This window comes from Thamnophis elegans, chromosome 4 (assembly GCF_009769535.1).
Source record: "Thamnophis elegans isolate rThaEle1 chromosome 4, rThaEle1.pri, whole genome shotgun sequence".
Lineage (NCBI taxonomy): Eukaryota > Metazoa > Chordata > Lepidosauria > Squamata > Colubridae > Thamnophis > Thamnophis elegans.
The window spans coordinates 72,615,858-72,630,797 of NC_045544.1; the positions used below are offsets into that span (position 1 = coordinate 72,615,858).

The following is a 14,940-nucleotide window of genomic DNA, read 5'->3' on the forward strand; positions in this document are numbered from 1 at the left end:
GCACACATACAGTATTTTTAATCAGCTTCCTTCAAGATATAGGAACAGACTCTTGGTAGAGCATAGATGCAATAACTTTCTATAACGCATCTGGGTAATTTAAAATGCAGATTAATACGGTTGACTTTTGAGTGGTTTTCCATGAAAAAAAAATGGAAGAAAACATTTTCACTCAGTAGTTTATACTTGCAAAGTCCCACTTTTTCAGGAGATTCTACAAGTATTAAATTTTTATGCTTTAAAAAAAACCTGACCTACTAATATATTCCAAGTTGATAGTTTCAATTTTAATTTGAATAAAACACTCAATTCTAAGTAACCGATGTTGAAAAGAATTACGGACTGAAAAAGCAGTTCAGTGAAGAATGAAATTAAACAAAATCCTTACTAAATTTGCAGTGATTATCACGACCAGTAAGTGGGACTGGAATCTCAGTAGTTCAGCGAAATGGACATTCATGGAAACTCACGTGAACAGTTTTGCTCAACAATCACAATCTCAACACTCAGTTGCAATTGTTAAGAGATCTCCTGGGTCGTAAGGCAGATGGATCAAAAGAGCTGCCTGCCAAAGGATTTCAGCATAGTGCAACTCTTTCAGCCAGCCCAGACAAAGGGAAGTCCTCTTGGCAAATGGCAGCAGAGAAGATTGTAAACGGTAGTCACATGATCGCCGGGTGCTTGGCAAACAGTTGAAAGTGTGAAGAGGCTGCCAAGCACCCAGAATGTAATCATGAGATTGCAGGAAGGTGTCGCAATGGCCGGAAGTGATTCACAGGCCACAAAGTACCTTTTCCAAGCTCATCATAATTTCAGACTGGTTAAATGACTGGTTGTAATTTTTGAAAAATCTGTATAATTAATTTCTTCACTCAAATATAATCTATATGTGGATTCTCAAGTACAAATCATTGAAAGAGCTAACTGATCAATACTTCATTAGCTCAAGTACTGAAAAACTGAAAACTTTTAATCACGTGAAAAGTGACTAGATTACATTTTTGGCTCAGTAGAGATTTAAAATCTCTTGTGAGTAAAAAAAAAAGTAAGAGTATCACAGTATGCAATTCAGTACAAACATATTTTCCATCCTTTCATTTTTACCATTTAGGTCGTGGTGAGAACTACAAAGTTGATGGCTGAGGTGCTACTGATACTGGCACCGAGTATGCTGCAGATTGATCTTGTACAGAGAGTGCTCAGGAACAACAAAGTGGAAGAAATTCCAGGACCCTCATTGTAATAAGGGAATATTAAACCTCTGAAGCTACCTAGTTGTTGAAGAACTCTCAACTCCCTCCCATGTGGGGTCTCCCTACAGCCAGAGGTGCCCTAGGAAGGCAAAGGAGCAAGATCATAATAGCTAGGCCTATTAGTAGCTGACAAGAAGAGGGGAATGCAGCCCTATGACAGTGCCTTAGAACTGCTACCCGATCCCAAGCATGCAACATTTTCTTTCTAAGGGAGGACTCATAGAGTCTGATATCAGCAAACTGCACAATCACTCCTACACACGCCTGCGTATAAGTTGCCATCTTTTGGTCTGGGATACTGGCAAACTCTCATTTCAGCTTTATTTTTACATGTAGTAAAATGGACAGGCAAAATTGCTACTTTCTTCAGCAATACTTTTTGCTAGCTTACTCTTTCTTAAAATCTTGCTAGGGTACCAAAAATGTTTTGAAAGGCTGCATTTGGCCCATGGAGTTTAATATCCCTGATCTAAATTATGCAACAACACTGTACAATTTGAACAGCATCAAGAGAAATCAATGATAGAAACAATTAAAATACATCTTTGAATTATCTGTTTGCATTAATAATTGAAATAGTAAAAAAAAAACCACCTAATTTTAAAAAAGCTATTATCAAGATATAAATGTTCAGTTTAACAGATTTTAGGCAATATATTGTATGGAAAGCCAATCTTGAAAATACAGTAATATGCTTCCAGCATTTTATGTCTCCTGAAAGAAGATGTGAAAAGAACCACTTCATTATGCTTGTTCCATTTGTTTGATATTCAAAATACCTACATTCTCCATCTGCTCCTTCCACCTTTTGAACTTGGCTGTTTGTTTCAGCAAGGAATCTGTTGTCTTCCAACAATTGTAGCATGCTGGATTCTAGGGGATTAGTTGCACTATACAAAAACAGAAACAGATACATGCATATAAAGGGTCATTCTTTTTAAGATTCTAAAAAACATAAAACTTTAAAAACATTTTTGTTGTATACTATTAAATCATGTACGACTATTTAATTATATTGAAGGAATACACAAAAAACCAGCCTGGCCCTATTGCATAGAAATTGTAAACCCATTGCTATTGTGTGAAAGTTATGCCTAACTGATGTGCACATTTACTTAAAGCGTGGGTATTAATAAGCATCTCTATTAGGGAAACAAGCCAGACAATTGCACCCATGCAATTTACTTGTGGTTTGCCGTGGTCTTCATCTGGAATCCTTTTTAAACTTCCAACTGTAGTCAAATATTCTGGAATTCTCAGCTAGTTTCTCATCCACATAGTAACTGAGACTAAATCTGATAAGCTTCTGAAATCATAGATCAGCAACATGCTGCTGCCTGCTGAGGCATTATTCAATAGCAAATAAGCCCCAGTCAGTAGTTTAAGAATATAGGCTAAGGGCAACTACAAAAGGAGTCATTGCAAGAGGAAGCTTTCTCTTGTCTGCTGACAACAGACCACTGATAACAGAGTCACATTTTATACCCAGACAACAGTCTGAAGGCTTCATAGATTAACCTCTTGAATTGAATTAATAAGTCAACCCTGAAGTTGTGCACAACTTTCAACATGGACGCAATCTATTCTGCAACTCACCCAGCTCCCCCAAACATGACAAACCCACTCAAGTTAACTCAAATATTTCTTTATTAGAAGCACCAGCAGCCCTGGCGAAAAGTTTCTCTCCCACCCCAGGAAAACAAGTCTATCCAACAGGGAAACGGATAGTTGTCTGCCACATCTATTCATCTCTGTCCCAAGCCTTCTTTCCCCAGAGCTAGGGTGGGGCTCCGCTAACAGTGGTGGCTGTTCCTTCTCAAGGATCGGCCCATGGATTTCCATTGCTCTCCTCTGCCTTTGTGCAACCCGCGCATCAGGTACTGGACCAGCTGTTCCTCTTCCTCAATCAGCCACCTCCAGACCTGGGAGCTGTTGATTCTTTATCTGAGGACTGATGGACGGCCCAGGCTCCGGCCTCTGTCTCTCTCTCTGCCAGCTCCATGCCCTCTTCACCCTCAGAAGGCTCAGGTTGCCTTGATGCTGAACCTGACTCCTATGCCTCCCCCTCCTCCTCCTCCTCCTGATTTGGCTGCTGACAAGCCACAACTACCTACTAGAAAATAGCATTCAATTCTATCTGGATAAACAGTAATCATGAAAGATAAGAAAGTGGAATTTAAATTTAAATGCAAACTACCTCATCTAAAATTTTGAAATCATACGGGACATATTTACCATTCATTAGAAGGCAAAAAACAGACTATGGTGTCTTGGTCAACCTTCAAATGATCCTTTGGAAATGCTTCATTCTCAGGAAATGAGCCACATTCTTGTCATCTTTTTCATTGGATTCTATGGACAGTAAAAGTTAAAAATACTGTATCCTCTATAATGAAATTTTTCCAAAAATACTAATTCATCTTTTTTTTAAGGCCTAAATATACCTCCCATTTTCCAAGCAACATAATACTGGTGGAACTTAATGTTCTTATTCAAGTTACAAGAAAAAATGAATGAAGTCAAAATGTTTACCTTGGCTTAGCTGACAAAACCCCGTCAGGAATTGCTATTGACTCTTCCCAAAACCCCGGAACATGCAATATATCAAGATTGAATTGGCTCTAAAAGACTGAGACCCAAAAATCTGACCAACTGGCTGAATTACAGATCAGCTGGGCTATTTACTATGCTTACTGGTTTCTAGTCCAATGCTCCATATTCAATTTAATAAGCATAAAATTGTTATAGAGGTTAAAGCTGCATTTGATTTTTCAGAACTGCACTGAGGATTGCATCCCAATAGGTAGGGCCAAATTATTTTAAACATAAAGATTATAGAATTCACAAATTCATTGTCATAAATTAATAGATCAAAATAATATTTTTAAAAATTTGGTTTTAATCTCACCTTGAGATAAAACTTTGAAGAAAGCAGAAATAATACAGCTGTGTCACTGCTTTTGTCTTCTTCAGCACTTCAATGGTTTATTGTGGGTGAAAACCCATAAATTTGTAAACCATGGGGTAATAATTTAGCACTATGTATGACCTACTTTTCAATAAACTATGGTTGTGTTTTTGGCACAATACGTGAGTTCAACCAGCCTAGAGAAAGTTCTGTATGTGCTAAATATTTTACTGAGTTTGATCTCTTACACACAGAAGTGACTTCTTTTTGCTATAATGTGCAGATAATGTAAAGTAATGCTGCATCAAGTTAAAATATTGCTTGTTCTCCAAAGAGGATGAAATTCATGGAATTCATGTCTATCAACATACAGTAGGTGATCTACTACCATGGGACACTGAAATGGCTACAATTATTTGATTTATTAATACCTTTTTTATCTTAATAAACACAACAAAAGGCTGTTAGTTTCTCTGCACATTTCCAGGACAAATATTTTTATTTATAGTTCAAGATAACAGAAGAGTTGTGTAGTGCATTTCAGATGCTTTGAGAGAAGGGGAGAAAAACCATACCAGAGATCTTTTGCTGTTTCTGAAAGTTCTCTTTCTTAATCCTCAAGTCATCTACTATTGTGGCCCACAGTATTTTAAACAATTTGCTTTAAATCATGGCTATGCAATGGTGGGATACAACACATTCTCTGATTTTCATATACCTTCTACCGGTATAAATTCTCAGGAGCCTGAGTGTTCCTTTCTAGGTCCCCTTCTTTTTCCTGACACAACAATGTCTTTTTTTAAAGTTTAGATCCATCTGAATTCCCCAGGCACTGACATTGTTTTAATTCAGACTTCTCTGCATTCCCAAATACCAAGAGTATAAGGTTCATCAGCTTACTACTGGGTATTTTGTTCCACCTTCAAAGGTTCAAATCATAGATAATAGAAACAAATGTAAGATAATACATCTTCTGTTTGGAACACCAGTTTTACCAGTGTTAAAAACCAGGGAAAAATCAGATAGGATCTCTGTTCTGATCAATATGACCATACGTCTTAGCTCCTTTCCATCATACCTGTGGATAATCAATATCATTATACATACCAGTGATTGGTCTATATTTGCAGATGTTGCTGTTCCATTACAGGTTCTTGTCTTATATCAATTTCTCTCACTTGATCCTGATAGGTCTACAATTTCTCCAGAGGAAATAGCAATTTGCTGAGAGTCTATGAAGTTACTGTTTCCAAAGTCAACTGATTTTGGCATCATGACATTCTAAAGTAATGTATGTGGTTTCAAACCAGTGTCATTAACTTCTTTGGAGACTTTAGTTCATTCAATTGATCACTTTTATGCACTCTGATGATTGGTCTTTCTTCAAGCTCTTCTTGGAGGCGTGACCTGAAATGGAGGAAGTCTCTCTATTCTTAACCCAGTTTCTTCCATTTGAGCTTCAAGAATTATTCAGATGTATTTGCATTGTTTTTTCATGATCTGTCTCCTAATAAGAAAGGAAAAGAAAAAAAAATCAATAAAGAAAATCTGACTATACAATGTGAGAGCCAGAATACTCCACCATCCACCCATGTAGATATGTGTGGCTTATTGTCTAGGTTGAATTAAGTTAATAAGTAAATTACAATTATTTAAAGGACTGCTGATTTAAACACGGAACTCTGTGTCATGTGAACATATTGCTTAGTAATGGCAATCCTGGCAGCTGTCCTAATCTATGTGTAGGTGGTTAAATATATGAGAGCATTGGGGGTGCTACAGGTTAGGGGAAACTTGGAAGATGAGCACAGGCACACATAAGTTGGTATTTCTGAAGTGGGGGAGGTGGGGGAGATAGAGGGGAAGAATATGCTAGGCTCAAGGTTTTCTCAGTGCACTGAAGCTCTGGGTTTGCAAGGACCCAAGCTGCAGCATGAAGCCCTTCACGGTGCAAAGCCCAGTCCAGCATAACAGTGTGATGGGACCTCTTGGGTACACCAAGAACCATAGCTACTCCAGCCCAATCCCAGCTGCCTACCACACTGCACTCCAAAGTCTTTGCCCCCTTGCCTTCACGCTGCCATTTTAGCTCCTGTTGCTTACGAGATGTGACCAGCCTGCCTTTTGTGAGGCTGTTGCTGGCCATCTTAGCCCATCTTCAAGGGTCTTGTGAGGAAATGCTGAGCAGCTGGAAACCTGGAAGAAAAACCCTGGCCAGCAACTGCCTTGCAAAAAGCCAGGCTAGGCATATTTGCTCAGCAGTAAGGGGGGGGGGAGATGGCAAAGGTCAACTAGAGTGATAGGAGCTGCAAAATTCAGGGAGCCAAAAGAGATGGAGAGAAGATATAGGGGGGGGGGAATTGAGGCACCCTATAATTAATCACGGCAGGCTGTCAAGTGCTGAATTCTGACAATTGATTGTGGGGCATTGCAACAGCTGTAATTTTGGGGACTACCTTAGGTGCCCTTGTACAGCACACTGTAACTTCAACATTTGCTGAAGAATGGTCATAACTCAGAACTAACTGTGTGTTAAAGGAAAATGGGGATGCTTGTTATTTCCTGTTGTATTTTTATCTCCTTTATCTCAGCCACTCCTATTTAGTTTTCCCAAAGCAACAAAATTCTGTACAGGGTATTATCCCAAAGCACATACAGCTCCAATTCCTGGACAAATGACATGTATTAGAATTTTTACACTGGGCTCTATACTCTGCAGATCTGAAGAGAATTCACTTCTCTACTCTACATTCCGCAGGATAAACCCCGCCCTTCATTTATTTTATTCTTTTTGCTGTATTGTTGTCTTGCTGTCTTTTGTACTGGCTAGGTTTTGATTTATAATTTTTTTTATGTGAGTGGCCAAGACCCAGATTCATTGCAGTGATATAGAAATGTTTAATAAATAAAGATGACAACGCACAGTCCTATCTAAACTCATGTTAGTTTTTCAGCATTACTACCACTTACCCCAGTCCATTGTGAAGTTTGCTTTCTTCCATAAATGATATTTGGTTTCTTTTGCACGCAGAGGGGGTGTAATAGATCTTCCTGGAGATGCAGTTGGAGTTGCTAAAGGAGTGTGCGAACGCTGGATCTCAATATTGACTGAGGAGGTAAAACCAGGGAAGACTGAGGATGATGTGGATGCCAAAGCTTTAGCTCTCTAGGAGAGGACAAAACATCTTAAAAACGTGTAATCGAAAGCTCGACTTAATAGAAAGTCATCATTACTTCACTTTTCAGTCTCAAAATACAGGTTTTTGCAACCTACAAAAATCTAATACCTTGACAACAGGATGTGTTTCCAATAATTTTAATTCTGGTGCTCTTGCAATGTCTTGGGCAGTAATGTTCTTACGGAGTATTGAGAACTGGAATGCAGTGGGCTAGAAAGTCTGCCAGAGCAGAAACTTCTGGTGACTTCAGCTGCTTCTTCTCAAAGGTGGTGAATCAAGAGAAAGGTTGGATCATCAAGTCAAGCAATCTGTAACTATTTCAAGGGTTTTAAAACATTAAGCTGCTTTGTATTACACCTACTCTGGTGAAAGCACTTTTCAAGCTGTCATTTGAAAGAACGTAAGTTACCCAAGCATGGTGAATACACATTACTTTAATTTTTAAATACCATCAAACATTTAATTCTTAATTGTATTATGTAACAACTCTGGTATGACAATTGGATGTATATTTGCTAAGCATTCCCCATAGTCCCGACAAATTCCACATTTGTCTTTGACTGCCTTAGTGTTGACAGGCTAAATCTTTTTATGGGCAATTTAGGTAAAAGAATCAGAATACAGGTAGTCCTCGAATTGTGCTGGCAATTGGAATCAGGAATGCAGCTGCTAAGTAATGCAGTCACAAAGCATGACATCATATGATCACATTGTTTAGCAATGGCAATTCCAGGAGTTCCTGTTGCCAGCATAGTTCCAGGATTGTGTGCATTGTTAAATGAAGAGGGGGAAGTCCCAAATAAGAGTTGGGGGGTGGGGGAATGGAGGGCACCACAGGTAAATGCTAAGGAGTGTGGGAGGGCTAGAAAGGACAGTGGGCTGGTATTGGGAAGCAAGGATGGCTAGCACCTCAACGGACAGGTGCAGAGAAGTGTGAGCAGATCAAAAAGGCAGCAAGTACTGGGAATGGTAAGCAGTCCAGTAAGGACAGTATAGGGGTACTGGAAGTCTGGCTGATCAAGGTGTGGTTGCTACAGAGTATGAGATCTCTGGGGGTCTCATACCCTGTAGTGGCAGGATTGACTTGTAGGATGACCTGTGACCTTCCTGATGTCTTTTCCCCATTGACTTTGCTTGAGAAGTTAGCAATAGGTTGCAGATGAGATCATGACAGCGGCTCACTGCAATGTCATAATCATACTCTGGGCAATCAAGCACTTGGATTGCAATCACGCTACCACAGGGATGCTGTGATAGCTGCAACTTCATAAACCAGTACTCCTTTTTCAGATCATTGTAATTTTTTCAGAATTATGTTTTTCAGATCATTGTAAATTTTTCAGAATCATTGTAATTTTTTCAGAATCATTGTAATTTTGAACAATCCCTGAGCAAGTCAAGAACTATCAGTGCGTATAAGAAATCACAATTTTTGGAATATACACTATATACAATTTCTTGAGGAAGAGCCTTACATCCCATGACCCCTGTATTAGGACAATACAGCCCAAAATTCACGAGAACAAACCTCTTTCCATTGACCAAGTATGTTTGGCTTGGCTGCTATAGCCAATCATGTTTTAGAGTTCTGTTCTACTACTCTACCAGGCAGTGAGTTCTAAAATGAACAACTTTGTTTTGTTTAGCAGCTGTCTTTTTAGATACAAGCAGATTAACATTAACGGCTATGTGGCCCACAATATAATGGATGGGTCAACAGTGAGGTTATTGTGTTGTGAGAATAGGTTCAATTATAAGTAATCCAACTTAATGACCTTAGAGCAGAAAGTAAAGGAAACAACATTGGTAGTGGATTTCCTAGTGCATTCACTTGATATTTTTTTTCTTTTTACCGGAACGTTGTTGATAAGAGTTCGTAATCTGATTTATTTTTTTTGTATTTATTTTTTGAGAGTAGTTCCAATAAATGGATCTTGTAACCGCCTATCAGGGCAGGGCTCCAACATAGATGATTGCTCTTCAGGTCCACTTTTGAGAAAAAAATGAGAAGCCAAATTAAGAGAAATTTTTAAAAGTGCATCAAATATTACTTTCTTCAAAAGGAGAAAGTGGATAAATTGCATAATTCTTGCTGCCTCCAACACACCTTTAGAAAATTACTGGTATCTTAAGCCCTTGAGTATTAGTCCTTATTTTCTAAGTCAATGTTTCTACCAATTCAAAACTACTACTACTATACTAAACTACTGAAGAAATATCAGAGTAACAGAATGAAGACTGAAAACAATTTCTCTGTAGTGTGAGGGAAAGGCAATAGATATCACAGCAGTATCCTAATACAGGATGCTGGTGTCTTCAATAACATGGAAAGATGTCTTGCCAATTCCTCAAAAGTGATTCCTTCATTTCTCTATGTAGAAGAAGTCTGAAAGAAAATGGTATTGCCGATACAGGGGAGAAAGGAAGGCTCTGGTTCTTTATTTTGCTCTATAGAGAAAACAAGCAAAAGTGCCAAAAAAAAAGAGAGCACCAATGTTCTTTGTCTTACTTTGAACAGAGTTATTTCAAATGCCCTTCCAGGACTGTAAATGGAATCTACGGTCTATCCAAAATAGTTGTTGATGCCTTCACTGGAGAAGGCACACTGGTGTTGCAACAGTTCTCTGACTGCAGAGGCTCACCAGGATACTGCAAACAGAATTCAGACCAACTTGGAGTGTAGGACTGGGAAGGCCCTATAAAATGGATATCCATATCCATGGATATGGGCTGGATTATGTCCATGGGCTGAAGATTCTCCATCCCCATGACCGGATAGCGAAAGAAATACTTACGTATCATTCTGATGTGACCTGCTTTTCTGTTCACTTCCTGCCCATACTTCTCCAATTTTAGACAATACATTACTGATGAAAGTTGCTTTTGTAATTACATTTCCAGTAGCAATCCGTTTTGCAACTGTTGATAATGGTTTTGGTCTTAAAACTAAAAAGAAAAATAAATCAAGTAAAAACAGAAATTAAAAAAATAATATTCTTAAAATTGGTTTGAAAAAGTGGTAAAAGAATCCATCTCTGTTAAAATTGAACAACCCTCCCTCAGCAGAAGGAATATGACACCACCTATCTCCAGTATACAAGGCAGCCCTTTCAACAGTTCCAAGAAGATTCCCTAAACAATCGCACCCTGATTCACATGACACTGAAAGGCACAGATAAACCCACAAGTGGCAGCATCAGCTCTCAGAGTGCTAACAACTAGATAACTGAAAAGAAGTATAATCCTTCCTCCCCGCTCCCCCGCATCCTATCAGAACCTATTCTCCCCCTCCCCCAAATCAGAAATGATGCAGCTTCTTGAATGGGAAGCAAAATGTTTTCTTCTTCTTCCTCAAGGAAAAAACAGTCCAGTTGCCTTTTGAAGAAAAACAAATCTTTGAGACAACTATGACCTGGATGAGTGAGAATCTCCACAGACATTCTTAAAATAGATTTCTGCAATTTTCATTGAATGAGAAACTTACTTTCCCGCCGTAGTGAAGATGACAAATGGTAAGGTCTGGCTCGCTCTATAGCTAGCTTCTTTTGAACTCGAGGCAGAACTTTGCCATAATGGTCTAATATGGAATTTCTGGCAACTGACCTCTCTCTCCATTGAGGATCATTCTATTTAAGAATAAAAAGAATTCTGAATGAAAAATGCACTAAAACAGCTAAAAGACTACTGAAGTTTACCTTTCTCCTCCCCCCACTCCCATGTCACCCCTTTAAGGCAATTACAAACCACGTACATAAATTTCAACAAGATCAGTTGCAGACCAAGTGGATCTGACCATTAGTAAATTCTGATGCCAATAGTATAAATAGGAAATATGTAAAATGTTCCCATGCATGAAACAGATGTTTCAGGGAGTCAGTCTGGACTGAAGCATGCAATTGATCTGGATATGGACTCAAAATAACATGCTGCCTTGGAGTGTGATTTCTACATTGATGCATTTTGGAAGTAAAGATGATAAACAGCCAAGAAATCACTAAGAATGACCAAGGAGGGAGGGGAAAAGAAACTGTAAGGAAAAGGGACAGAGATGGGTTGGAGAAGCTCTGTTTGGCCAGTAACAGCAGACAAGGAGAAACAGGAAAAGGAAAAGCTGCTGGGAAAAATCAGTGGGCAGACCAGGATAGAGGATACAAAGAGGAAGATGGAAGAAGAAACAACATGTACCAGCCCAGACCTATTCTTTTTGCAAGATCCTATCAGGTAGTCTAGACCAGGAAACCAAAATCAAATTAATACTATCTTTATTGCAAGATTATAGTAACAAAATCTTGCTATTCTGAAAATGCTTTCTCTCCTTCCCTTCCTTTATATTCCTGGGAATTAGGAGGGCCAGTTCTGAGATGCTCTCCCCACCCCCACCCCCACAATCCTCCTTTGGACTCATTCAATTAACTTTAGTTTGGAGCAACAAATTTTCACAACAGTAACTTTAGAAAATAATCCTAATTTTCCCGTGTACTCCCAAATGTTATGATTTACCATGAGATTAATCTTCAAAGACTGATTCAGCTGCAGGGCAGGAATGTAGTTGGCCCTCTGGAGATGATGAACTAAAAGAAACTCATGATTGTTGATACCAGTACTTGTCTGTAAAAACTTCTCTAGACACTATAGGAGATAAACAGGCACATAATGCCATTGTATTAATGAGTCATCCACTGTTTTTTAAAAAAAAGTTACTCCTTAGATTTTATTTTTGTTCTGGCTTACTTGTTCAGTTTCTGTGAATGGTAATTTTAGTAAATCTTCCATCAATCCAAGTTCCTGACAGATTTCATAAACATGTTTGAGCATCTCTTCGACCTTTAACTGGCTAGAATTTTGCCGCAACACGTTCCAAGCTTCCACCATGCAACTGAAATTAAATTCATAATTATAATTCTGGTAGATCTTTCTGCTCCAATATTAAAATCTGTTAATATCATATGCCTTTGATTTTAAAAATAGTAATTTTGATAGACTTTTTCTTTGATGATCATTTTATTTATGAATTAAGCACAGCATTACAAAAGATAAAGATGTGCTTTACCTGTTATATAGCAAGACAGTAATGTGGAGTGCAACTTCAGTGCTACTTATCATTGATGGTTTCATCATCTGTATATATCTTAGGGCTCGCTTGTGCTCTCCTTGACACATCAAAGCTTGAATGATCCGCATGTGTTGCCAGGGCAATTTGATTGTAGCTGGATGAAACAGATAGGACAGAGAATTCTGCAAAAGTTCAAGGTTATCATTAGAATAGAAATAAAACATATACGAATATTCTAAACTAGGATTTTCTCCATGTCTCTCTGTGTGTGTGTGTGTGTTTGTGTAGTATTTTTTACTTCTATTCCAAGTTTGTATTATCCAGATTGCTAATTTTAATTTCTTCTTGTTGTATAGGTTGCCTTCAGCAAGACTTTTAGCATATTTTAATTTAATATTGCCTCCAATATTGCCACTAATTTAGATCTTTCTAAAAGCAAACTTATTATTTACAGTTTGAGGGCAGTCGACTCTAGAATACTGTACTGCACTTTCTCAAGAAGCACTGAAAACATATGTAAACCAAGAGATAAAATATAAATTCATAATAAATAATGGAATTGCTACTTTATACTGACCTCATAGTCATTATGATCCAAACACCAAAAACCCTGAATTAGGTTAACCAGACCTATTGGAACTGCAAAGGCTGTTGGGAAAGAATCCACTGAAGTATCAGTTCTGTTTGGGCAAGAATGCATGATATCCAGTAATAAATAAATTGTCTGATTAGCTTATTAAGGTTAACCAAGAGTTATGCTTCCTATGAAATAATAGAACTTTCCTATTTTATAAATATATTTTGCTACAATTTTATCTTGTAATATCTCACTGACAATATTAAAACATATATAATCTTAAATCTTTAATGTAAACAAATTCTGAAGCCACACTTGAAATTTTGAATTACTGAAATCAATAAAGTAAAGAACAACATACAAAAACTTTGGTCTCTGCAAGCCTCTCTATAGCTTCGCATTAGGGGCCTCCAAAATATTTCATCTGAACTGTTCTGAGTCAAAACTATGACTATGACACACAAAAGACTCTTTAAAACATGTTAGAAGTGTCTTTAATTCAAAACTGGTTTGTCCCGAGTTTAAAACAATTCCTGCTCTGCATACAACTGTGATGCTTCATGATGTTTTGTGATGCTTTATCCTTGCGAAGTACAAAATTCACATAAACTGGGTTAATTGTGCTCTATTTCGGGCCTAAAGAAGAACAGCAGTCTCAACTGGATATGCAAGTGTACAGAGACCTACAAAGTAGGAAGCAGTCTTATAAATAGCAAACTCCTCCCAGGCTCAATATTCTATTATCAACTCCAATAATATCCATGTTTTCATTTATTCTGTCAGTGTTGGAGAAAAATGATAATGGAAAATGCTAAGCTTTAAAAGAACAATTTCATTTTAAAATCTTGAAAATGAAATGTGCTGCAGCTATTGTCATATTTTATGTTTCTGAAAGGATACAATTGCATGCTTGTAGAGTTCTTCAGTGTTTTCTAACAAGTAGAGGTCAAGCAGTGCCTGTAATTAGAACACACACATAGATACATGGTCAATTATTCTAATTATTCAAATATTTTAAAAAATCTTCATTATTGGCAATTTCCTGGACAAATCCATGCACTTTTCAGGCTTTCAGAAATTACGCCTTAAACCACTACATAAAACTGGCTGACTTATTCGTGTTACTTACATGTAGTGTTGGAGGAGGATACTTTCCAGTCCCTCCATCATCTTTCTGCCACAACTTCACAACTGAATCACCTAACTGGGAAATCATGCCATCAATCATCAAACAATCAGGGTTCCATTTCCCCCTATAACAGGAAGGCAGGCATTTAATTTCCTATTGTTAAAAGCAAGTTTAAAAAGGCTATTTAGAAACAAATCATGCAATTCAAATTTCTCTGCCTTCAAAATTTATTCACAAAAACTAAAGGCTTCAACCAAACATTAAAAGCTAAACAATTTATGTTGAAGCATAAGTAAAAGGCTAGTCTCTAAAATCACTTTTTAAAACAGCATCACTTATTTGCCACATGCTTTAATAAAACTTATCTAGAAACATGTAACAACTTATAAGGTCCTGAAGAGATCAAGATATTGCTCAGTTAAATAAAACAAGGGGAAAAAATGGAGGCAGATACTGAACCACCCTCCGGCCACAAAAAAGGCAATAAGCAGGCTATCTCAAATTCCATCAAGAAAACGACTACTGACATTTTCTCCCTACCCATTTTTTGTTTTATAAACATGCACTCAATAACTTTTTACATAAACCTTAGTGTACTTTCCCTTGCTACTTGCAAGCTGCTCACAGCTGATAAAATCTTTTTACTGAGACTTAACACACTTTTAAAAAAACCTCTTACCTTGATAAACGTTCCAATTTTTGACGACAACTGATATAAAACCGTTGAATATGTTGGTAATTATAGAAAGATTTTGACAAATGCATATCTTCCTCTGCATAAAAAAAGATGAAAACTCATTTTAAAATGTATCAGGTGCAAAAAAAATTCTACCTGTAGCCA

At 37.6% G+C, this 14,940-nt stretch overlaps 1 protein-coding gene across 1 annotated transcript in view; it reads right to left on the reverse strand.

Moving 5' to 3' along the window:
• Positions 1-14,940, reverse strand: part of AHCTF1 (AT-hook containing transcription factor 1) — a 42,473-nt gene that overhangs the window by 7,322 nt on the left and 20,211 nt on the right. Inside the window, 17 exon segments of the mRNA XM_032216046.1 lie at positions 2,037-2,143; positions 3,489-3,588; positions 7,132-7,327; positions 7,449-7,501; positions 7,504-7,592; positions 7,594-7,623; positions 7,625-7,654; positions 9,246-9,329; positions 10,136-10,286; positions 10,825-10,966; positions 11,841-11,971; positions 12,071-12,216; positions 12,391-12,575; positions 12,971-13,117; positions 13,871-13,927; positions 14,100-14,223; positions 14,779-14,872. Coding sequence (XP_032071937.1) covers positions 2,037-2,143; positions 3,489-3,588; positions 7,132-7,327; positions 7,449-7,501; positions 7,504-7,592; positions 7,594-7,623; positions 7,625-7,654; positions 9,246-9,329; positions 10,136-10,286; positions 10,825-10,966; positions 11,841-11,971; positions 12,071-12,216; positions 12,391-12,575; positions 12,971-13,117; positions 13,871-13,927; positions 14,100-14,223; positions 14,779-14,872 — 1,866 coding nt within the window.